The sequence below is a fragment of the Emydura macquarii genome, unplaced genomic scaffold (assembly GCF_026122565.2).
Source record: "Emydura macquarii macquarii isolate MOO-44397 ecotype Brisbane River unplaced genomic scaffold, CSIRO-AGI_Emac_v2 contig_2422, whole genome shotgun sequence".
Classification (NCBI taxonomy): Eukaryota; Metazoa; Chordata; order Testudines; family Chelidae; genus Emydura; species Emydura macquarii.
Window position 1 is genome coordinate 10,380,415 of NW_027132559.1, and position 26,212 is coordinate 10,406,626.

The following is a 26,212-nucleotide window of genomic DNA, read 5'->3' on the forward strand; positions in this document are numbered from 1 at the left end:
ATTTTTAGCAGCAGCAACTACAAAATTTTCAGGGAAGTTTGACAGTGCCCCTTTACACTGCAGTTCTAGCTCTCCAGAACCTACATCCTGAAATGATAAAACTCTTCATTTACATTCAGCAAGTTTTAAACTGGAAAACCACAGCTAATCCATTGCTTTTGTGCGCAGTTGTCTCCCTGAGACTATCTTTACAGAAAACAAACCATGTACCCCCCCTCAGCTACAAGGTTATCTTCTGGAAATGCAGTGAAGAGGTTTTAAATTAGGATTTGAATGACAGAAATCTACTCCTACCATTTGTAACAATAAATCATCTGTGACTAAACAACCATTCATCCACCTTGCAGGAAAAATCAGTATCTTATGCGACTGTAAATCAGTGCAGCTGCACTGATCTTAAAGCAGCTGGCATTCCGATTGGTTGTGCCTTAGCATGTGTAGTGTTCCTCCCCCACGTAGACTTTATATGTAGAGAGATCAATAACAGTATGGAAACAGCTTTGTTTGCTAACATAATGCCCATATTTAATCTTTTTAAACATGTAAAATTTCATTAAATTTCTACACTATGTTATATTATCTTTCCACAATGTCCCATCTACAGTATTCATAAATGTCTTGCATGAAGACTGTTATCTCAGCATTTAACAAGTGTATAACCAGTTACACAGTAAAAGAATGAGCTCACAGTGCATGGCTAATGTAATTTTTTTTTGACGTTCAGTTACGGAGTTCACAATATATGAGCCATTTTGAATAGCTTTTTCTTTTTAATCAAACCTGTTGGCATGAATCTGGGGTGTTTTTTTCAGTTGCTATGAATTCTGTTTGCATTATGTACAGGAAGAATTCCTTCAAATGAAATTGCACAAGTCAGAATATCTCACTATATGCATATATATTGAACCTAACTAAAATTTTAATAAGAAATACTTTACATTGTCCTGGCTATACATTCCTAAAGGCTTAATGATAGAAGTTTTAAAAGAAATAAATATATTTGGTGCAGAGTTCCCTATAACAGGCCAAAAATGAGGGGGGGGTCAACCTTATCTTCCTCTTTTGAAATAGGGTTTACAAAGGAGCCATCTTTACTTCTTGCAGAAACAAAAGACAGCGCAATTGTGTCCTTTCATAAATCTGAATTTTAGGATACAAAATTCGGTGATGCTCAAACTAATATTGGTAGCATGTAGAGTGTTTACAGAAATTAGGGGGAAATGCCCCCAGAAGTATAGTCTGCTGAAAACATTTTTAAGGGGGGGGTGGCATTCTCCAGTGATTGCAGTAGTTTGAAACAGCAGGAGAGTTTCCACCCCATTAACTGAGGAGGAGAAGGAGGAGCTATTGGGAAAGGCTGTGCCTCTCTGTTTTAACAAAGGAAAGATACAGCTGCACTCTTTCCAGGGACCCTTGACTCCCTTGCAATTCCTTGCTATCAAGTTTTGGGCAGAACTCATCACTTTCAGCTAGGATGCTTAAAAAGCAATGACCCAATGTTCTTGCTACAATGTGGCCCAAACCCCCACTGACGTTACTGGCAGATCTGCCATTGACTTGTATGGTGGAGGATTGGGTCTCTAGGGTATGATCCAAATCCCACGAAAGTCATGGGGAACTGGCTTTGAAGCAAGTCCATAAGCATTTGGAATCTGCAAGGTTAATGGGAGTTCTGCCAGCAGAGCCCTTACACATCACATTAACCTTTTAGCAACAAGACTCTCATCAGCTGACAGCAGTTAGTGTTACATAATTTTAAGACCTAGGGTCAACCTTGAACATAAGTCAAATAAACATGAAGGTAAAGAGAGAATTATCCTCTCCCCCATTATGTGACCGTAACATGACTAATAATGACATTACTGCTTGGGCATTTTAGATCATAAGTCTGTGATGTCAGTTCCTGCTATGACAGAAGAAATCCCACTCCATAAACTTTCTAGGGTGGAAAGCAGCAGAGTACAAAATAGACACAAGTTTCGGAATTTTTGTGTCTGGAATAAATAGATCTCAACCCACAGAACTCTGTTTTGTTAAACGAGACATAATATCCAACAATCCATGGTACCTGTTTTGCGTACCCAAAAATGTTATTTTAAAAACCAGCTCCACTATTTACATACATATTAAGGTGAGGGGAAAACAACATGAAAAGACAAAGGTGTCTCTCACATTTATGTATTCAAATCTTATTTAGCAGTCAAGTAGCAAATTGGTGTAGTGTAAGAAAGAAATGGTCACAGAACACACACAGGCAGAAAAAACCCCAAACAAACTTGCAATCAAGGCAGTAGATGGATACATTTTTCCTGAAATTTTCCTTGATTCTTGAGGAGGAATTGATGGATTCTGTTACTCATCCAGTAGTCAGCTGTGCTGAAGGCTTGAATAGCGTCCAGCAGCTTTTTAACCACAATCAACACTAGATAAGAATCTCAGCTACAACAAATAATCTAACTAATACCCTGAACAATTCTCTTTAGTTAATAGTTTGAGCGCCTCGCCTCGTTATAAAGTTGAAACTGCCTGCGATGCTGGTGTCACAGTATTTTTTATATTAACAAATATAGCACATCAATGCATTTTTGCTGTTTTCTAAAAATTATAAATGGTCAGATAATTAGTTCAGCAATATGCAAAGTGCATCTATTTGGTTCTTTCCATAGATCACCTGCTTTTGCAAGTTTAACTCCTTCACAGTTTAAAATATTGTGAAGAAATTATATATATATATATTTTTTGATGTAGAACAGTTTATATACACACAAATCTGTACTTTATATAGTCATAAACATCCACTATGTTTCAATTTACATTATATACACATGGTGTGTGTATGCAATAAATAATGGCATGGACTGAAAACATTCCATGAAATTTCAGGGAGTAAAAACAGTGAAACCATGAGTGAATTATTAAGTGCTTTCCACACAAACAGGATTACATGCATTGGATATGGGAAAGACGAACTGTCATCTCTTTCATTTCCCATACAGCTACTATTCTTTTGATTTTTACCAGAGGAAGCTAACAGTTCTTTTTATTGAGCGAAAAACAGTCAACGTCCATTGATCCAGGATCTCTTGGAGAACTCTGAATGCCTTGCTGTAATCACTGAAAGGACTCACTCTGAAGTGTTATTGCATGGTTACAGAATATCTACCACTCACTCAGACTCCATGAGCTTTTTCTCCAACAAGTTGTACAAACATATATAAATAGATACTTTAGCACAAAATATACAGCTTAATATGAGACAAAGTTCATGTATAAATAAAAGCTAAGGCCTATGGGTGAACTTTAAAGGCCAAGAGTTCCTCAGAGTGCATATTGTTTAAAGAACGCAAGTCGGGTAATTTCAAAAGAAGTTTTGTAAAAATAGAGGCTTCGTTTGGATGGTTTTTCATAATTAAGGTCCTTAGTGCACGAATTAGGGTCTCCTGCAGCGCCTCCACAGAGTTGACATTTTCTATTCCAGATCGATCTAAAGGGAGGGGAAAAATAATGAGAGGAAGAAAAAAAAAAAAAGACAGGCAGACATGACTTGCAGCATAAAACCACTTTACAAGTCAGTTGTCCAAATCAACTAATATAGAAAAAAAATATTAAGAACATGTAAGCCTAGACTTACTTTCAAGTAGTGCCTCAACTACCGCCACATCCTCATTTAACTCTGATTCAGCAAAGCTCAAATGTAGGCAAGAAGTCCCGTCTCTAATCGGCAAAGCAAAGCACTTCAGCATGTACTTGACTGAAGAGAGATGGATTTAAGCACATGCCAGAAGTTAAGCATGTGCTTAAGTGCTTTGCCTTAGTTGCATAATTTTGGAGGTGCTGAGCACCCAGCAGCTTCCACAGACTTTAACAGGAACCACAAGTGGTCAGCCCAGCAGAAAATCAGGTCTAACTAAGAATTTAAGAGACCCGCTCTAAGGTCCTGTTTTTGAAAATTCACATCTTGAGGAAGCTATTTGAGCCAAGTGTTTGTTGCTCTCAGCTGCCACTGATTAATGGAAACAGAGCAAGTTCACCAGTGCCTTCACAGGACTGGGCTCAGGTTACAGTTAGAAAGCACTGATAGCACACCATGTCACAGGAGACTGCTGCACTAGCACCTGTTTGCTATTTAAAGCTATCAACATCCTTTGCTATTTTCAGGAAAAATACTCCTCTCAGATTCTGCCTGTCTCAAATACAGAACGTGGGTGCATAGTTTGCGAGAACGCATAAGGTGCTGTCTCCCAACCCTCCCATGGCTCAGGTATGGGACCAGGCAGAAATGCAGCCCTTGTACTGCTCCCTCCCAACTCTCCTGGGGCATGTGGGACCCCACAAGTGGATGGGAAGGGATGCATGTACTCGCTCGCAGAATGATGGGCTGAGGGAGAATAAGTGACATTCCCAACCAGCCTTGAAGCCTCCACCCACTGGTGCTGATTTTGCTTTCTTCAACACTTAATGTACCACAGCAGCAACAAGGTAAAGTCAGATTTTTAGCTGCTTTTTGTCAGGCTCTAAGTCAATCATGCTTAGCTTTTAAATATTGTATTTTACAAGCAGCTTGCCATTAAAGGCCCCAGTTCAGGCAAATATCACCATTGAAGAAGGGTGCTTAAGCATGTGCTTAACTTGGAGCGTGGGCTTATGAGCTTTCCTGAATTGGGGCCTCGATTTGGACTAATTAGATGCAGTGTTTTGAACAGTAAATGCTAAAAAGGGTGAGCTCTCGCTCCTAAAATTGACCTGTTCACCATGTGTAGTAGCTGTTTTTAAGGTACTTCAGTAGTTGTTAATATAAACTGTACTTTTCATTCTTAGACCTGGATTCAGCAAGGTCCATTAGCACATGCCTAACATTAAGCATGTAGGTCACAGTCCTATTGAATTTGACAGGACTAATGTGTTTACGTTATGCATACGCTTAAGCATCTTGCAGAATCAGGGCCTAAATCTCCAGTGAGATTTAGGACGTTAGCTATCTGAAATTTTAGGGCCAGACTATAAATCCCTTCCTTACACTGGAGCGAATGGGACGACTCAAGTGAATAACTGCTCACCTGTGAGAGTAAGGAATGTATACCATGTGGCCTTTAAAAAATGAATTGCTAGATCTGATGGTGAATTTAAAAATCAATAACCTGGGAACTGTTTAGGGGCCCAATCCTGCATTCCTTGCAGACGGGAATCTTTCAGCAACACTAGGAGTTTGGGATGTGGCAGGAATGCAACTTGGGACTCAAATCTCAACTCTGATATTTTAGGGTATCAGAGAACAAAATTTGATGGTCTTTGAAGCATTTTGTTAAGCTCCCGACATCCTAAAAGTGACAGCTTTAGGCAAAGTGGGCTGGATACAGCAAAAAAACTGAGCGTCATCAATTCCCACTGATTTCAACAGGAGTTGAGGTTGTTCATCATGTTAGATTTGGTGGTCTCCAACCGCACAAAGCGTGGGTTCATGGGTTCTACTGCTAATAGAGGTTGAGATCAAATTGCAGCATTGAGACCTTACCAAAAAAAGGTGAAACTAATAAGCTATGTACCATGCTTTGAAGATATCTCTGAGGTAAAAAAGCACTTGGTTGTCCAATTACCCACACTGATGAAAGTCAGGAATAACTTCACTGAAGTCAAGTTACACCAGTGTAAAACTGGCATAAGCGAGGGGAAAATCAGGTCCATAGTTCCCACTCTCAACTTGTTACTTGTCTGGCTGCGGACACTTTTCTGAAGAAGTATTTTAATACAGCAGTGAGACAGTAGCAGAAAAAGCTAAATATTTTTCTTCTTTTAAGCAGAAGTTTGGGTTCCATAGTAAACAGCAAAAAAGACCGAAGCATTTGCAAATCAGAATTATTTTTTCATATATGCAATTTCCTACTGGCCAGATCTGCAAAAGTCTGAACTACAGGCTGCCAGAAATTTAGATAAGGCCCATAAATCCTTCAATCCAACTTACTTAGGCTTGATGTATAGATTTTACAGGGATCTTCACTCTGACAACTGTATTCAAAGTTTGGCAAAGGTATAGGTTAACTCTCTTTCCTTACCAGCAGACACCAGGACAACTGCTGTAAACAAACTCATTTCCTCATCACTGAGTTGCAGGGCATTGAGTTTCTCGCTAAATTCAAACATTGAGTTGAGTAGATCGCCAGCTCCCATTGAATGCAAATCATCCACACTGTACTTCTTTCCACTAAGAAAGGTGACCGTACGTTCCTTCGCATCAAATAAAGATGCAAACCGTACCATTAGAACCTAGCAAAAGAAAAAAAGAAGAAAATATAAGTAAATTGCATAGAACTGAGAGAAAATAAACTAATTTTACAACATTCAAATCAGTTCATTCATATCACCCCACATCTTGATTAGAAATAGATACTACCCCGCTTAGATCTAAAAAATGATGCAAGCTACATCCCTAAAGATTGGGAGAATAATGAAAATGAATTGGGGTTTTTTTTGTGGGGGGAAGGGAAGGTGGAGTTAGCAAAGCTAAAACTTATCCTCAGGCCAGGTCTACACTCACCTGGAAATTCAGCAGCAGTTGACAGGAGTTACGCAAGCTATGCAGAGTAGCTTGCCTAACTCCCATCGACTTTGTAACTCCTCTTCTACACAGCATCTTCACTTTGCACTGCACCAATGGGAAATGTGTTCCCATCGACACAACGCTATGTCACTTGAGAGGGTGGTTTTATTGCATTGACTTCTGGATCGATCGAGTGGGTCTTCACTGACCACTCAATCGATCCAGATAGATCGATCTGATGGTGGCAAATTTGCCACCATCAGTGAAGACATGCCTTCAGCCATCCTCAGCCATAAAGAAAACACTATTCACAAAAGCACTAGTATGAAGACTTGTTCATAGCTACTGGGCAAACAAAAACATGTTTTCTTCACCCTGTGTGCGGGTAGTAAGTAACGGTATCAAACTAGATCCTAACCTGGTGCAAACTGGAAAAGCTCCACTGATTTCAATGGTGCTATGGTGATTTCTAACAGCTTAGGATCTAGCCCATGCTGTGTGTTTGTAAAAGTACCATGCCACTGTTGTGTTTTCACAGGCAATGTTAGTGAGCCCCGGGGAAAAAGAACAGAATGTGTGTCCTTGGGAAAGCTAACATGACAGATCTTGGATTATATCTTGTCCGTAGCTACAGCTGGGGATACAGTTCCATGTGGAACATTCAGTACACACAAGCAGCCAGATCTATAAAGGTACTTAGGTGTTCAATGCCTAATCCCTAGGTGCCCTGGGCCACCTACTGGAATCCTCAATCTTGAGTGAGGTGCTCAGGCTCCCCGTACAAGGAAAAAAGTTAGGTGATCCTTGGAAGCCAACCAGCTGTGGGGGGAGCCACCTAACCTCGCCTGGAGTGAAATGCTAAATGTGGGGGGAGATTAGGACCAGATCACAAAGGCATTTGGGTGCCTAACTCTTCTTGATTTGGGCCTTAGGCACCTGACTGACAGGCTATAGGTAGGTACCTCCTTTGGCTCAGGAGTCTCAGCTGGACCCTCTCCTGGAGTTAAGCACCAAAACCACGTCATCCCATGCCCCAGCAGCCCAAACCTAGACCTGTCTCATGAAAAACAAGAGACACACACACAGCCAATTGCCCAGTGGTTAGAGCAGTGTTTCTTAACCTGGGGGTTTAGAGGGGTCGCAAGGGATCTGAGGGATCTGATATTGGGGGTGGCAAGAAAGGCAATTGCCTGGAGCCACAGGGGTGGGACTCAGGCTTCAGGGGTACAGTAGTTTGGAAAGGTTAAGAACCACTGGGTTAGAGCACTGCTCTGCAACACGGGAGGCCTCTTTCAAGCCTCTGCTCTGCCTGACTTGGAGCACGGACATGAACCAACATCACCCACATCCCCGGTGACTGCCCTAACCACCAGGCTCTTGGCTTTTTTAGAATGAGGGCTTTCAATCTCTTCTCTTGAAGTTGAGTGCCTTACCCACACAACTTATTCCCACCCTGGCTGTCTCTTATGACAAGCAGCAGCTCTGAAGCATGCTTTGTGAAAGTCCACAGACGTGGGCCTTACTGGGGACACAGGTGGGGGAATCACCTAGTTTGAAAAACCCAGAGGCTTCTGTTGGAGCCAGGGCTCTGCACAGCTTGTAAGCTGTGGGACAGCATCATGACCTAGGTGGCTCTGCGCATGCCAACAGACGGAAACTCTGGTTAGACAACAGTTGAGCAATTATTTTGACAAGCTAAGTGGCACCTAAAGGGTGGACTCAGGTGCCTAAAGAGGCAGTTAGGCACCGAAATAGCCTTGTGGATCTGGCCCATGGGCACTATAATATTATGGGTTCACTTTCAACACCCAAGAAGTATTTGCCATGGTGAAATTTATCACCATGCAGAAGCTATGCACCAATGAAGCCTTCAAAATACAGTTTAAATGAGACTTCTGCGGTGGTCAGGTCTGGGGCTGGGGGAATTTCACCTGCTAGGCACTGAGCACCTCTCATACCCACCGTTTTCCATAGAAACTGAAAATGCTCAGAACTTCACAGGATTGGGCTCCAGAAGCGTGGAGTAACTAGTCTAAAATGATTACTCTTCTAGGTGAGTAACGTGTTAATTCTGCTCTTCAAACCATATGGCTAATGCCTCAGCTATTGTAAAAACAGCACAGTTCAGCTGAAGCATTTGAGGTTATGCCTGTTTACATCAGGTGAGGATCTAATCTAAAATCCAGTTTAAAATAAAATCTAGATTCAAGATAGGAATAAAATCTAGATGCAAAATACAAATTTTAGACAGTATGCCAAACTGGTATTTTCTGCACTAAGGGTACATGTTTTCAAATGGGGCCTCAATCATTTGTGCTTGTGTTTGACTGTGTCTTGGAAGGCATCTCATTTGAAGATACAAGTATTAATGCACAAAAACTATGCCCAAGGGATTGTACATAAACAAATAAAGGCTGTACTTAGAAAATTGGCTCCCTGATGTTTCAATCTATATTAACGACAGCTCCAGTGACTCTTGGGATTGTTTTTCACAGGCTCATTGCTTTGGAATATTTTAATTTTGTTTTTAAATTTTGGTAAGACTCCCAGAGGCTTTTTGGTAGGGCACCTATCCACTAAAATCTAATTATTCAATACATTACATTGTTTTGTATAAATGAGAGAATAAAGATAAGCCAGTGGCCGTCCATCACTATTTATTATTCTCTAAGGATATGTCTGAATGCTGAGAGAGCCTTTGTCCATGGAAACATTTTACTGATGGTGCTAATCACTGGCATGAAGGCAGATGAATGAGGCTCCCAAGTTCAGATGCTGAAGGGCAAGATGAAGTGAAAGATCTAACATGCTAATGTAGCTGTTCTGTTTTCAGTTATCCCCCTACTTGATGAAGGTCTCTATGTTGTGGAACTTGAGCAGGGCCTAGAATTTTTCAGATAGAGAGATCAGTCTTTTTATAATTTGATCAAGAGCTTTAACAATTACCGCCGGCAACAATGTGGTGGAGAGAAGTGACAGTGTAAACTAAGTACAAGTATGGTAATGAAAACACAAGGCAGGGCACTTGGAGGGGAAATGTCAGAAGCAAAGAGAAACTAACACAGGACACAGCAGGACCTGGATCTAAGTTTCTCACACACATTTCTTGTTCCAACACTGGACCATTCTAGAACTGTGCAATTTAACTGCATTATAAATGAAGAAAGCAAGGGACACAATACATTTCAGAACATAATTTCTTCAATGCAAAAGAAAGAGACAGTTCAATATCCCTGCTTAAAAATAAGTGTGACAGAAACCAGACCTGTCTGAGTGAGAGACTTTGAATTCTGTGGGGTTCAGATCTCCCCTAATCATACAAGCTTAAACTCCACTAATAATAGTGTGCATCATACAAACACAGGGGAACTGACCTTTAAATGAAAGTCATCTAGTGAGGAACACTGATTAATTCTAATACCATGTCAGGAGTCCTTGCATTATTAACCAGCTGATACTGATTTACATATCGGTATCAGCCACAATGTAGACACTCTGTAGTATGTATAAAGTACCTACTGCATCGCTGAAAAAAAGTTCAACCTGCTGAGACCAGGAGACACTGGAGGTTCCAGTGACTGTAGAACCCCTGGCTACCACTGGAAGGACTTCTGTGCAGATGGAACCACTCTAGCCCCACCAGGAGAGACTTCAGGCAGCAGAGGGAACAAGTGCAGAACAGGGAATATGAATTTCTGTGGAGCTAATAATTCAGATTAGATCCACAGAAACAAGGTTGCTGCCTGAAGCCACAGACCCGTCCCTACTGTCCCTGCTTCTCTATGGGCTAAGCCACAGGTAGCTATTTAAAAGAAATAAAAGATGAGTTCTGAGCTGGAGGTGGGGGAGGAGGTGGAGAAGGGTTCTCAGCTGTTTAAGGGCATTTCTACACTGCAGGCTCTGGGATCGACTGAACGGTGTCTGGTAGACCCACTCAATCAATGGGAGATTGGCTTTCCAGTCTATGCCATTAGTCCACCTCCCTGAAAGGAGTAAGGTTGCGTCAATGGGAGGGCATCTCCCATCGACCCAGCGCAGTGTAGATGCCACAAGATATCAACACAAGTACATCGACGGGAGATACATAGCTTGCGTATCTCCTGTCGATGGCAGTGTAGACCAACCCTGAGTCTGGGAAAGGGTTTCTGGTTGAAAGGTTTTGCTGAGCCAACACAAAACTATGAACACAGCTCGAGCTTAGGTGAAGTTAATAGGCTCCAGTTGTGAACAAGATCCTCAGGTGGTGTAACCTGTTACAGCTTTATTGACATTAATGGTTCTATGATATGATACTATAATGGAGCAATCTCCTATCCTAGGTGAAGTCCAATTCCAATTTGATAAATATTCATCTCTATTAATCAGGGATAAGATTGCTGCACAGCCTGTCAATCCAACAGCTAAAGCATGAAGGACGTTGGCAAGGCATTTGCTGTGATTCTCACCTCAAAGGTCCCAGCCTTGAGAAGATTGACCTGGTCATGCTGAGAAAGAACTCGGAACCCTGGAATGCGTTTTGCGAACTCCACCACTTCTTTCACTGCAGGGGTAAAGCTCATAGAAAATTCTTCCCAGACTTCATGGCCAGACTTACTCGGATCCACAAAGGGAGTCTTGCTCATTGGACAAACCTAGAATTTCCACACACCCAAAAAAAAGTCTTACATTATATTACAAAATTACATTGCGAATTTTAACAAATATTTGAAAGAAGCAGACTCATTGTTTTGGAAATTGTCACACTAATGATACAATGGATAAAAAAGGAATATTCATTAGTTAACTGTCTAAGTAACAGGTGTTTTATTCAGCTCCACTACAATTTTAAAATTTTGCCAACTTTTGCTGTTCCAACAGTATAATTAGGGAAAGATACTACCATGCAGATAATCGAAGTTGAACACCTTATTTCTGATCTCGCTCGCTCTGGCTTCTATAGTTACCCCCGACTCTGCCCTCACTTAACTCCACTGTAAACCAGGCTCAAAGAATCTAAACTGCTCTTTTACTCCTGGAATGGGCAGGGGAACAGAATACTGGTGGGAAAGCATGTTCAGTCCCTGGCTATCATCCTGTAAGTCATCGCGGGAACAGCAGTGACAAATTCCAGAAAAAGACAAGCTCCTGTGTTAAGCAAGCTCTGCTCAGCTTCTAGGAAAGAGTCATCATGATACAAAACACTTGACTGAAACCTGGGCAGACTGAGAATTACTACTAAGGCTGCAGTGTCTAGAGCCACAACTGGAGGTCTGAGCCCCAGTGAGCTAGGCACCATCCACATACAATAAAGAAGGCCCTGCCCCAAACTGCTTACAAATAAGGGGATTCTCAGGGAGGTGAGAAATGCTTGAAGGATCCTCAAAAATTAGGAGGTGGAAAAACTTAGCCAACATGTACCTGAATGCTGTTCAGAAAAGACAGGATTTACAATTATGGAGCATCACATAACTAGAATCAGAGTATTTTGTATATTCTCCCTCCCCAGTCTATTCCATCTGGTAAAGATAAGAGTCTACTTTAAGGCACTGAAGAAATCAGAGTTGCCTGTATGGAGAAGAGATAGCTACTGCAAGGTAAAAGTGGAGGGGCTTATTTCAAAATAGGGTGGGGGAGGGAAATATGAAGCATTGTTGCTTGACTTAAATCAGTTAAGGTGATCACAGAGGCTGCAACAAGGAAATGCTTTCTGGTATGATGCTGCTAGGATTCGAGGGGGCAGGGGCGGGTCATCCTGAACACTCCTAGATGAGTGGGGTAAAGAAACAGAAGGACCCATCCTTGTAAATCCTATCACTAGCTCAGAGTTTAAACTGTTGTAGGGGCAGAATAGGTTTGTTGTGGACAGCCCAGAACCCTCCAAATCCAAATGTTTTAAGTAGTTTCCCTAAAAACATCTGATGATCTCAATAAATAAATAAATAAATCTATCCCTAATAAAAATAAAATAAAAAATGACCTGCCAAACAAGATGAACAAGTGCTAAAAGAGCCTAGTAAAAATAGACTTTAACTAGATTGACTCTAGGGATGAAATCCTGACCGCAATTGAAGTCAATGGCAAAACTCCCACTGACTTCATGGAGACCAAGGTTGCACCCCAGAATTTGTGTTTGGATACTTTTTAAAGTAAGTTTCAAGTTAGCATATCTAACTTTGAAAATTATTTTAAAGGTTTTATCCACCGGAGAAAAAGGGTAAAAAGACCTTACTGATTCATAAGGTCACCTTTCCAAGAAACCTACTGTAACCTGATTTTCAACTATCACTTTTATGTGTTTTAGTTGAAAATAGACTATCTTGCAGCTAAAAAGCATTATTAGAAGAACCCAATCAATTGTAAGATTTCAAATCCCATACACAGCTTAAACCATTGTACTCTATCCACTAGTTCTCTGCCACTAAACTCTGCTGGATGCTATTTGGGTCTCCACCATGGAACAAATTCATCTGTGCACAACTTCACTGACTCGGGCTACATTTGGTTCCATATGTATCCATAGATTAAAAAACATGGAAAAAAAAGTCTCCCTGAACCAGCAACAACAGATATTACTGTACCAGATGCATTCTCCCTTTAGTGTTGCACGAGTAAATATTCATGTTCTCATTTGCAGAAAACCCATCTTCTGGGATCCTATCACACATTCTTTGAGTATAACCATTGGAAAAGTTCACACAGTGGCCATTTGTGAAACAAATGATGTGCCCATTTGGATAACGCATTACGTTTCTCCCTTTGTATTGTCCAGCAAGATGTTGCTCACTCTCTGTATAATGAGTGTCACTAAGCTCATTGCTACAATGGTCACTATTCAAACTATATTGCTCAGTGTTTTTTGGAATTCTTTCCCCGCTCTGTGGCTGCATGGCCTCAGCTGGGTTTTCTGATTGCTCCTGGTTGTACATGAAGGTGTCTTTGTGGGCTCTGGTCACCATACCAATCACTTCTTCCTTAGCAATGTCAGAGGAAGGAGGAGGAGATGGACTTTTGATGTTTTCCAGCTCTTGTTGGGGTTTGGATGTAAACTCTTCTTGAGACGGTGGAGGTGCTTGTTCTTGGTGTTCTGTTAAAGCTTCATTTGGCAAGGGACCATTGAACTGACTGTTCATCATGGTCTTCATGGCACTTTGCATTTCAATCAACATCCTCTGTTTTTCACGTTTAGGAATGCGGCCAAATCGAACAGCTAAAGAAGAAAAAAAAAGATTTTAGTTACGCACATTGACCCCAAATTCAGTCATGAAAACCAGTACACACAAAACTGATAATCTCACTTTTTTACGCTCAGGCACTAATCCAGATCTCATTTGCATGGCTGTATATCAAGAGTAATTCTGCTAGTGTCAATGAAGTTAACCCAGTGTAAAGATGATGTAAGATTAGAACTGGGTCCAAGATCATCTTGTTAAGCACCATTGTTTATATGTAAAATAAAGGCAGGTAAAAATACACAACGCACATCTCTTTTCTTAGTTATTCCAAATTAGGCCTGGTCTATACATACACTGTTGCACTCGTTTAACTAAATGAGTGCTTTAAAACTGATGTAGTTAAATCAGTGCAACTTTGTGTGTGGACACTCTTAAATTGATTTAAACTTGGTTTATATCACATTAGTTAACATTTATAGGGCTAGTTCACCCAACATAGCCAGTTTTAAACCAACATAAGTGTGCTCACCCAGGAATTTGGCATTAAATACACTAGTTTACTTAAATCAATAAGGTACAAGCTTATATGTTGACAATCCCTTAGGGGTTGTACTCAATGATACTCAGAATGATAGCACAATTCTTTTAAATACAGTTCTAGGTTAATTCCTCCTCCTCATCCCTATGACTGTTAAATATGTTCTTGTTCAATATGAATCTGAGGGAAATAAAAAGTGAAACAAGGCAGGGGAAAGAAGTTCTCAGCTCAATGAAATTTGTGCTTGGGAAGCCAAACAATATACATTTTCAGCACCTCATTAAAAACCATTGCAAGAGGTAGACTTTCAGTGAGGAATATGGAGATTCAGCTGTGCAGTTTCTGTTACCATTAATGAAAGTTGTGCAGCTGTGCTTTCTCCCTGCACTGAAACCTTACTCCTGACACTCTACTCATTGCAATAGCCTTACATTAAGAGACAAAAGGAGTGTGGTGCTATGGGCCTGATCCAGCTCATATTGAAGTCTTTCCATTGACTTCAGTGAGAGCTAGATTGGGCAGTATTTCCTTTTGTTTAAAAGTAAAACCTAGGAAATGTATGCAACACACTTAACAGGATGGTTCATATTCTTATCTCAGTTGCACTAGTGTAAATCCAGAATAACCTCACTGCCATCAAGAAAGTTATGTTGGATTTACACCAATGTAACTGAGATCAAAACCTAGTCTAATACCTGCAGAGGAGTTTAAAATATTGTTTAACTCAGTAAAATAAACCAAGACTGTTATGTCAAGTCTGCCCCTCTAGCAGCTATAATGCATTAATCCCAACTCAAGAGGTTAAAAAAAAAAAAAAAAAAAAAAAAGGAGGGCTTTGTTGGCTACCTTATATCTGGAGCTCATAAAAATGCAAGATAGCCATACAGTGAGAAGACTAGCTAACCCACATGTAAGAGACAACATTAGTGTCAGAATACAACAGGATTCAACTGTCCATTTCTGCCTTTTTACAATCTTTGACACATTCTCTTTTGAGATGGTTGGCAAGCGCAGCACAACTCACTTTTACAATGCCATTAGTCAATACAGAAACATACCATCTCTTGACATTCCAACAGACAAACATTTTTTGAAGCGGCACTGCTGACATCTGTTCCTATTTATTCTCATTATAGAGCAGTTGTTATTCTTCAAGCACTTCTTATATTGGATATTTTGCTGAATGCTTCTTCGGAAAAAACCCTGAAGATAAAAACCACAACTCATTACTGTCAATGTCAAATAATGTCATAATAATAATACATAGTGTCGAATCTCCCATCCATTTGCAAGTTAGCATCACTCCCATACAGTCTCATGTACACTTTTAGGGCCATGCAAAGCAGGTGCCACTAGTAGCGCCTTACAACTTCTCATGACTGGTTTTCCCTCAGACAGTTTTGCTAGCACAGTGAAGCATGTGTAAGGCAGAACACATCAGAATTAATACAATAAACTGGTTATTTCTAACTGTAATAAATTCTAAAAATTTCCCCAGCAGTTAAAATCTAAGATCCAAGGATCTTCAGTATTATTATCCTCGTTTTACTGATGGAGAAACTTGCAGGGCTGAAAGGTTAAGTGACTTACCCAAGATCACACAGGACATCTGTGGCAGAAACAGAAATAAAATCCACCTCGTAACTTCTAGTCCTGTATTTTAGCTACAAGACCACTTTCTTGCACAACGTCTAGCCTCCTCCATTCAAGAAAATGACTTTCACATAATGCCATAAGCTCCTTCATGGAATGAACCATTCATGGTGTTCCAGTGTCTGAGAACAGACCTTTGATCAATCAATCAGTGGACGTGCAGATACCCAGTTTAGTTGTTACCTTGTCTTTTTAAAGCAGCCTGTGTATATTTTGGACTTTCTCAGATTGTTCTACTAGATTAATATAAATTTAACTTTTCAACATCATCCTGCTTACCCCATGATTCCAATTATTAACTATGCAATGATCTGAAAACTCTAGTCAGCATCCAAAGTAGAAAGGAGACTACTATACTGTACCTTACAACCCTCACAAGCATGAACACCGTAATGAAATCCTGAAGCAACATCCCCACAGACTTTACACAGGAGGACCATGCCATTAAATTCTAGAAATAGAACAGAAGAAAGTGGGCATGAGAATCCAGTGGTAATGTTCTCTTGCACAGGCCTTGTCTACACTGGTAGTGGCATGTAGAATACATGTAGCCACACACCCCAGTGAAAGGTAGGATGCGTCCACACCTACTGTGGTGTGTAGTTACATATGGCAGTGAAAGGCTCTGGCGGGGGGAGGCAGGCGGGAAAGGTTTCAGCACTGTGGAGCTGCTGGAGCTTTACCCCACTGCCTTCCCTCTGCCAGAACCTTTCCCCGTTGCCAGAGCTTTTCCCTGCAGTGGGAAAAGGCCTTTAATCTATGTTGCCAAAAACAGCAATGTAGATAGGGAGGCACTGCTTGGGTACGTAGAGAGCTGCATAGGGTATATATACCCTAGGGTTCAAGCATGTCTCTAGTCCTACTTGATTAAACAGGGCCTCTCTGTCTCCACTGCTTTTTAAACCTGTGCTAGTTGGGCATGCAGTGTGTGCATTCTACATACTGCTGCAAATGCAGAGCTACTCACAGAATATACTTCTGCCCCTTAAAATGTGCACTGCACATGAGATACTGCAAGTCAGTTCAATGTACAAGAAAGAGAGGAGACAAAAACAAGAACACAGGAAAACCCTGCACAATTCAGCAGGGATTAATTTAGGAAGAATTGCTGGATAGAATGGGGAAAACACACATACACTGAGCTAACAGTGAATTTTTAATAAAAGTAGCATTGCACTCAATGGTAGAAAAAAAAAGTCTGCTTACATTTATGAATTTTTAAAAGGATCATTTAGGAAACTAGGTCACCAAAGTTTGGGATCAATCTGTCTTCCCATCAGGATAAGGAAGCCCATATAAATGTTGCAGTTTCCCCAACTGAGAATAAAGATCTTTTCTTAAAAAAAGAAATATTAAAAGACACTGTTAACTTCAAAATCACATGTTGCAAACAAATAAGTGTTTTTACTAACAACAACTATGGCCCCATCCTGCAACTGACTCCATGCAGGCAGACGTCTGCAGCCACATAGAGCCTCCCCATTTGGATGCATTAGCAGAAACATGGCCTTAGAAAATTCATCTTTAATAATGTAAGTCCAATTTGCTAGCAACTTTTTATGCTCTTTCCTATATGTTGCATGTTTTATTCCAGCTTGGATAGTAAAGAATGGGGCTTTCAAAAGTGCTCAGAATTGCTTTAGCATTGCTCCCACTGAAACCAACTCCACCAGTGACTTCAGGGGAGCAGAGTTGGACTAATGGCTGAGTGCTAGAACTGGTCAGAATTCCAGCGGAACCGTTTTCCATCTGAAAATGCAATTTCATTAATGTTCAGATTTAGTTCATAAACAGACCAAGAACAAATGTCAATCTTGAAATCCTTTGCAAAAAAGAGAATTTCTGGCCTCTGCATAGCTCTACTAAGTGCTTTTAAAAATCCCACCCTAAAAATCAGTTAAATCAGTTTCAATTTTGTTTATAGCCAATTTCACTATCAGGTCCTTATGCCCTGATTCTGCAAACACTTAAGTGCATCAGTAATTTTCTGTACATGAGCAGTCCCATCAAGTGCTTCAATGTTTGCCAAACAAGGTACAAATCAGAAGAGAAAGGGAAAGGTCTTACTAAGATCTTGGATTTATTTATTTTGGGTGGCGGTTGGGCGGGAGAGATGTACTTCTTTAAATTAACTGGAAGGATTTTTAAAGTACAATGACAAAACTTTAGTGCTGACTTCTTGCTACCACCAAAACACAATATAGGAGGGTTGTTCAGAAAATTTGACTTGCAAAAATAATTGTGTCTCAGGAAGAAAAAAAAAAAAATCTAAATTCAAATTAAATGCTTGTAGAAATACCCTCTAATCCATATGTCTTGCCATTCAGAATTCAATGTTAACATTCTTGTTAAAAAAAACAAAAAAACATCAAAAGCTAAAAGTGATCCACAGTTAAGATTGCTTCAAAGAAAATTCCTTTAGAAAGCAGAAGCAAAGTAACTAAAGCAAGCCAAAGCCTACAGTATAGTTGCAAAGACCAACACCCCTGTAGTTCTGACCGCATCAACTTTTTTATTTTATTTGTGGTTTAAAAAAAAATTAAATCACTTGTGGCTGGAACTTAGTGCACAAGTTCTGAACACATTTTAACTGGTGTAAGTCTGGAGTAATTCCTGGGGAAGGAACTTATATGCTTGTACACTGGCTAGTACAATAAGGTCCTGGGCCATGACTGGGGCTCCTAAGTGCTATCACAATTAATATACATTTATAAAATTATTCCACTGATCTCCATAATTATTCCAGATAAACACTGATGTAAACAAGAATTTGTTCCTAGGTTTGAAACTGTGGACTAAAAACTGTTTTTTTAAAATGACATTTGGCCAGGTTTCAGTGAAAGGAGGACAAGAGAGGCTAGTATCAGACTTTGTTTTAGCAGTTACATAATTTCAAAACTGCTGGGGCTTTTTATTTTAAAAATAAATAAATAAATAAAAAAGTCCTTGAGCGTTCTTGACTTAAACTTACTTGTGGGCCAAAGGACAATATGGCCTGTTGGCACCACTTTGCACTGTGAGGAAGCATTCCACGTCTGGGAGTGGCATCAGTGTGTTTCATATCCTGGATCAGTAAAACTCAAGCACATAGCAGAGGTGATGCACTTGAGCTCAAGGAGCAGGGTTGAAAAAAAGATTGGAAAGATGGCTGATTCAGGCTGCAGTTGTGGCTTCTGTCTAGCAAGAGGCTGTTTGCTCAACATCTTGGCCAGAGGATGAGCATCACAGCTACCGCTGTCTAGAAGGAAGGAAGTTAGAGATTAAGCATGGAGGGAAAATTGTGGTCTCCAGAATGAAGACTGGGGACATCCTCAGGCCAGGTAAAACCAGCCATCAGTTTGAGAAAGTGGAGCATGACAGTGCATGTTTATCTGCCTGATAATACTCCAAAAAAATACATACTTGTAAGTCCACCATGGCCCTTGGTCAATCCAGCAACACCTGACCGGCTTGTTTTAGCAGCATCATCTAGCTGATCATTCTTTGGTGTGCCATCAGAACCCTCGCTGCTCCTACTGTTACAGCTGCTCTCCGAGCTGGAACTGTTCGGTGAAGATGGTACAGGTGAAGAGGATGAATGGAAACTGCTCTCCGAGCTCTCACTGTGACACGAGGCTGGGCTAGATGCTGAGCTTGTAGAGCTGATATAAGCAATCACACCCCCTAGGGGAAGCAAAAGAAAAGTATGTAATGACACACCAAATGTATTTACACAGCTTGCAAATGATTCACTTCCCAAGCCCACACCACCTGACGCAGCATGCCATGTGTCCTCACATGTGCCTCCTTCAAACCCCTCCCGCAAACTCATTTCTTTCCATTAGCTTTCAATCACTGACCTCCACTTCCACCCTCAGACCTGACCTCCTAAAGTGGACTGTAAGATTAGTTAAAGAGGGAGAAGGGAACAGGACCAACAGCAAGCGTAAAAAGCTTGCATCTGACATGGTGGAAGATGGGGAGTCAGTGGAGAGACTCAAAGCTGGAGGGGAATGTAACCTGATCAGAAAATGATCTTAGAAGCAGAGTCTGAACGCAGTTAAGGGGGGGTGTGCGTGATCTGGACGGGGAGAAAAGACTGGCTCAGAGATGTTAAGGAGGGAGAAGCAGAGATAATCTAGATTATGGCAAGAGAAAGGGCAAAGTAAAAGATGACACCCAGGACACAGGGAGGAGGTTGGTGATATCCACAGTACTGGAGAAAGGGGCTGGGGAGGAAAGATAAAAGAATTCAGTCTTGGCCTGTTTTTCTATGAAGTACCACTTGTCACATTAAAACTCTTCATAGAACATTTAAATACAATTATTCAGTTGCCAGAGGTGCTATTTGCAAGACACTGCATTCTCATTTGCAGAACAGAGAGACTGTTTAGTCTTAAACCCTTGAGATACTTTTGGAGAACATTACTTCTTGCCCTCTTTTAGACATGGAAACTGATTTGTTTTTTTCATAGGGTCCCCATCTTACATGCCAGAGGTATGATCTCACAAGGGACACATACGATTCTTTATCTTCTTTTGAGAACCAAGTCAGTTGTCATCTCCACGACCTGATATTTTAAAAGCCGTTACACAGCATTTGCTATTTCACACTAAAAATCAATCAGTGTTAAAGCTCATTGGCAAAAGCCAAGCTATTCAAAAACTGTGTTTAACTCCTTCTCTGCTCCCTTCGTTCTGCTGTGGGAGATCCCTTTACATATGACTTATTACCTACTAGAATAAGATGATAAATATGCCTTAAATCAGTAAGGCTTCAAAATCTACAAATGACAAGGAATACTTGCTCAACAAATTAAGTCAGTACAGTGGGTCCTGGGTCATAGTGCTTTATGTTAATTTATCATACTTGAGGATAAATGCTGCCACTTTGTCCTACCCTACTTTATTATACCGATGAGCTTTATTCGATCGATTTTACTTTTTCGTAGTGGTGTGAAAACATTAAAATACATTCACATTTAAATCTCCCATTCACCATGTAAAGGCTTTTTACCGTCTACCTCGTCTTTCAGCAAAACTTTGCTCAGGTGGAAATTCATATCATCCAGGGCTAAGTTTTCAGTGTAATGTGTCAGAGAGAGGCGGCACTGGACATAAGCTATGTTATCCTAATGGAAGCTGTGCACTAGATTCCACCAAAGAAGACACTGTGCTAAAATATTACACAAGTCCCATATAAACCAGTGGTGGGGACACAAAGACCTAGTCTACACTTAAAACTTAGTTCGACAGAGCTACAGTGGTCAGGGGTGTGAAAAATCCACACACCTGCATGCTGCAGCTATGTCAACCTAATCCCCTGGTATAGATGCAGCTAGGTCAAAGGTAAAATGCTTCCATCAACCTAGCTACTATCACTTGGGGAGGTGAAGTTCCTACAGTGACAAAAAAAATGGCACCGTAACTATGCCACTGTAGCACCCCTATACATGGCCCAAGCGTCCTGCAATTCACAGGGCAGACACACGTTTCCCTTGGTGTCCTGCTTACTACTGCTGTACCTGACATTCAGTCACAGTATTGAGTTTGCAAGGAAAACACGCTTGCACTGCATGGGTTCATACAGAAGGAAGTGAAATGCCAGTCAGAGACCTCCTTCCTTAATCACAGTGGGCAACACTACGCAATTGCACCCTGTACCATATAGGAATGGCCACGTCTCCTCAAGTGAAGGGGAGAGAGACTCATCCTCACACCCTATGGGATACAGGGTACTGAGTTGCTCCTTCTGCCCTGAACGTGGGGTGAAAGATTGGATTTTATTGAGAAATACTGTACAGCAAATTCATTTGAACTTTGCCCCGCCTAATGAGTTTTCAAAACCAAAAGACCCAGGGCTAGATTCACAAGGGGGCCTTGGCCTTGCAATACTAAGCATTATAATGCCTAACTTCTAGGCACCCTGCCACCTAGTAGAATTCACAACCCTGAGTTAGGAGCTCAGGTTTCCTGTACAGTGCATGGTGGGAGTTAGGCGCTTAAAAGGGATTCACAGACAGCAGCATACTGAACAAGGAACCATGATTTGGAGCAGGGACTTAAAGCCAGGTGACTGCCCTAACCACTAAGCCAGTCATCCTCATGCTCTCTTTGGCCCAATGACTATTTAATTATTTATACAATGTGGAACCGCTTCACCAGGAGAGACTGAAAGACAGCAACCCTAGAATACTCAGTGGCCCAGTTGTTCAGGCACTCATCTGGGCAGAGGGAAGCGTGGATTCAAGTCCCTGCTCCAGAACAGGCAGAGTGGGGATTTGAACCAGGTGACTATAAGAAGAGTGGCAGTGGCACCTTCTCCTTGGTCTTCTGTGTGGGGCAGGCATGCTCAGAACACAGCCACCACACTGGGCTCTGCAGGTGAGAAAGACAAGGGAACTCCTCTTGTGAATGCTGCTGGAGCTTAGGTCTGTTAGGTGCTGAGCTGCTCAGTAATGTCAAACCTTAGGCAGATTTGCGCATGCCCATGCATAGAAACCTAGGTGGCTTGGGGACTTTACCAGTGCAGACTTGAATGCCTAAGGACTTTAGGCACCTACAGGTTTAGGTGGCAGCTGAGCACTAGTTCTGTGAATACCAGTGCTGCCTAAATGATGATTTGGGCAGTTAGGTGCCTACGCCCCCCTTCGGAATCTAACACCCACTGGCTGTACTATTTCTGTAAAGGGATTTCTTGGTTACCTATCAAGTTACTGAGAAATGTATTAAAATTGAGAATGTCTTGGAAGACTCTGGGGCTCCTCAGAAAGCCTTTGATCAGATTTTAATGTTCTTTTCTATCTGACTACAATTATTAGGCTATATCTGCATTTCGGAAAAACTCACATATGTAGGAAAAAAACCCACATTTTCCAGAAGCAGCAGGTCCTGATCTTGTATGGACGAGTCAGCACCGCAGACAAACTTCTTGACTCTTAAATTAGAATGTGCTAACATAAAAGGCAAAACAATTTTATTTTATCCTAAACTGAATTGTTATGATGTTAAATTAGTTCTGGATGATCATTTTAGTTGTATCTATTAAGGAATTCCAAATGATACATAACTTCCTGCTCAAAATACATTTTCACAAATGTGTGGCGGTAGTGTAACTTCTTAATGATCCATTGTTATTTAAATTTCAGCAAAGATTATTGTTTGCAAAGATTTAATTGAGTTCAGCCTGCCCAGATGCTATTTTACTACCAGTCTCCATTTCAGCCTTATTGTTGCAATAGTTTAGATTATTTTCCTTTCATCTTTGTACTCCACTCATGTAAACTATTTTCATTGTTAAACGTTTGTCGAAGAGAGGACTTTAGGCAGGAGAATAAAAGTCGTTCTCTCAAAATTTTCTGCTGCTGAAGATGATCACATTTAGGTACAATAAAAAGCCCATTCTAGGACAAAGGAACAGCCTTGGAAATAGCAAAATTGACAAATTAATGTATCAGCTCTTGGTGAAATAATTTCTAGACATGCAGTAACAACAAGGGCTATTTAGTTGCTGGCACAGCAAATGCATCACTCCAAAGTCAACATAATTCTGTTTCATAAAGCACTGCCAAACCTTTTCCACTAGAGCCACAGGAACTGTTACATAATCAGCTGCTATTATCTACAGAATAATAAACACCAGCCTTTTCACTCAATTTATTTTAAGGGAGCAGGGAGAAATTACTTTCCTGCTATTTTTGTAAAGCTAGAAATCCACCACCTTCCACAACCCTTTGATAAAGCCCAGACAGTCATTCTAATTCCCATACGCTCAGGCGGGACCCAACATCCTGTTATGTAACATGCTGGAATCTAGACGTGTCCCAACCATCTGACTTGCTGGGCTCATTACAAGAGCACAACCAACAGCAAAGGCAGGTCTGCTCCCCCACCCTCCACCTGTTACAGTCCTGCTGTTGCAAGAGCCTGTCCATGTGAGAGGAATTTTAAACGTGTCTTCATTCCAGTCACAGGGGCAGGCACATGAATACAACACGCTCTGCTGCAAGGAGCCAGTAGTAGCTGCCAGCCCCCGTGGTGAGCCCTACGCCAGGGCAGGGTGACCAGATATCCTGATTTTATAAGGACAGTCCCAATATTTGGGGTTTTGTCTTAAATAGGTGCCTATTACCCCATCCTGATTTTTCACTTATCTGGTCACCCTACTCCTGGGGAGGAGAAGTGCTAGGTACTAGCCGTAGGATCCCTGAACTCTGGGCGAATACAGGGGTGGACAAGGGCAGCACCACTCCTCCTGGACCCAACCACCTTCACCTGCAGCCCCGGCCTCTATTGTATAAAGGGGGAGCAGCGACTGCGGCCCCCCCCCCCCCCCCGAGAGCCCCGCTCTGCCGACATTCTAACCACGCCCCTTCAGAACGTTCAACCCACCCGGCCTCCGTGTTCCAAGGTTTTAGCCACGCCCCTTTCCCAAGGGAAAGCTCCACCACCCCCCGCCCGTTCCGCCTGCAAGGCAACACCAAAAGCGGGGCCCGCCCGCCCGCCATAAGAGCAGTTAGAACCTTAGCGCACCTCTGGGGGCGGGGTCACAATGGTGCTAACCCCGCCCCTCTCGGCGCGCGTGGTTCGAAGCTCCGCAGCGACCGCGCCTCCTCTGCCCCACGTGTCCCCGCACGCCCCGCTGCCCCGTCCCGCCACCACCCCCGGAGAATGTAGGTCACCAAAACAGCGGCCTCCCACGGGGCCTCACGTGTCGGCGCCGGCAGCCACCCCGCCGGCCCCGCCCCCGGCCTTATTATGCAATCGTTACGTCACAGCCCCGCACGGCCAACCAGCGGGCACGCAGCGCGGAACGTAAACACAGGGCGCACATGGCTCGGCGAGCGGGTCCATGTGAGGCAGGCGCCCGCCGCCACTGCCGCATCCGCAGGGCAGGGACCGGGGGGAGGGGGGGACACAGCGCGGAGCGGCCCGCGCCAAACCCCCGCCGCGCCAGTGGGGCAAAATCAGCTGGGGGAGGGGATTTAACCCCCCCCAGGCTGGGAATAGCCCCGCCCACCCACACCAGGGGGGCCCGTCCGTCAGCCCGCTAGAGGGGCGCGCTACCGACCCCCCCCCGCCCGCCCGCCCCGCACTGACCTGGGGCTCCCCTCCCCGCCCCCCGGACTAGCAGCGGGGCGACAGCCGGCTCGTACCTGCGTGGAGCTCCATAGCTTCCTCCTCCGGAGGGCCGGGAGACGCCCGCTTGCGGGAGGTGCAGGGGGCCGGCTGAGCTCCCCCCGGCGCCAGCGGGCAGCGGGCTCCGGTCCTGTCTCTGCGGCGGGGCGCCTCCTCCCCCGGCCCGGGCTGTGCCAGTGTCTGCAAAGCGGCGGCGGCGGCGGCGCCTCCTCGCTGGGGCGTTTCCCTGCAGCGCTGCTGGCCCCGTCCTGGCCTCGCTCCGCCGCTTCCTTCCTCCCCTCGACGAATGACAAGAAAAGCGATTCAGCCGCGGGAGTCGCCGAGTGCGGCACTGACCCACGTGACTCGCCTCCCTGCCGGTGCGCTGGGCAGGGCCGGGCCGTCCTGGCCCCGCCCCATAGGCCGGCAGCTCCTCCCCCGGCCAGCCGCTGCCTCCCGCCTTCCTCTGCCCCTTCACCCAGTGACACACTGCCCAAAAATTCCCGTCCCCAGAGGCTGCGAGCACAGGAGCGGCAGGGCTGCGTGACCAGTGCTTCTGCGGGTGCATGGGGGAGTAACCCTCCCCACCTCCAGCCCCAGACTGCCCCTCTCAGCACTGCTGCAGGAAGGCCTCAAGCACTGTTTTGAACACCTGCCATTGGCCCCTGCTTATATAGGGTCATGGTTGCAGGGTGAGATCAGGATAGGGAGGAGCCACCGGTGGGGCCCAAGCATAATTTTTTTCAGGCCCAGTATAAATTTGTAACACAAGCCCCCACCCACCCGCACACCACAATCCCTCATCCCATACATACAATCTCATGAGCCATGAAAATGTTTTTCCTTGTGGTAATGCGGGTTGCAGCCTGGGCCAGGCCCCCCCAGGGCCTCCAGGCCCCAGTTAAGTGTACCCTCTCCATCTGGGGGCCCTAGAGGAGAGAGCCCAACTGACGATGGATTCCTTCCACTCCTGCTATCTTCTCCTCACACAACACACACACAGCATCTGCTATCCTTTTCCTGCTTGGGTCAAAGGCAGTGCTTCATGTGTAATGAAAGAGGTGCTGGAGCTCAAGCAATTTTTTTACTTGCATAACTGACCTGGCAAGCCCAGAGGTGTTGGAGATATGAACTGTCAAGTCCAGGAGTGCTGGGCCTCAGCCTTGGCCTAAATTAAGCACTGGTCAAAGGTGACCCAAAACCAAACTGAAAGATAAAGTCCATTTCACCTGCTCCCTT

The 26,212-nt window shown here is 43.1% G+C and overlaps 1 protein-coding gene across 4 annotated transcripts; it reads right to left on the reverse strand.

The window, feature by feature from the left end:
* Window positions 1-1,208: 1,208 nt before the first annotated feature.
* On the reverse strand, window positions 1,209-25,552 carry NR1D2 (nuclear receptor subfamily 1 group D member 2). 4 transcript variants are annotated; one of them, XM_067561917.1, is made up of 8 exons: window positions 25,012-25,552; window positions 19,280-19,540; window positions 16,240-16,328; window positions 15,283-15,427; window positions 13,093-13,721; window positions 10,981-11,166; window positions 6,051-6,261; window positions 1,209-3,484 (listed from the first exon to the last, which is right to left on the reverse strand). In XM_067561917.1, exons 1-8 carry the CDS (start codon window positions 25,025-25,027, stop codon window positions 3,288-3,290), a joined length of 1,734 nt encoding a protein of 577 aa, XP_067418018.1. In that variant the 5' UTR covers window positions 25,028-25,552; the 3' UTR covers window positions 1,209-3,287. The 4 variants fall into 4 exon arrangements, with proteins under 4 accessions (XP_067418018.1, XP_067418020.1, XP_067418017.1 ...); XM_067561919.1 differs by lacking the exons at window positions 19,280-19,540; window positions 25,012-25,552 and adding exons at window positions 17,084-17,213; window positions 18,849-18,864; XM_067561916.1 differs by lacking the exon at window positions 25,012-25,552 and having other exon boundaries at window positions 19,280-20,413.
* Window positions 25,553-26,212: the final 660 nt, after the last annotated feature.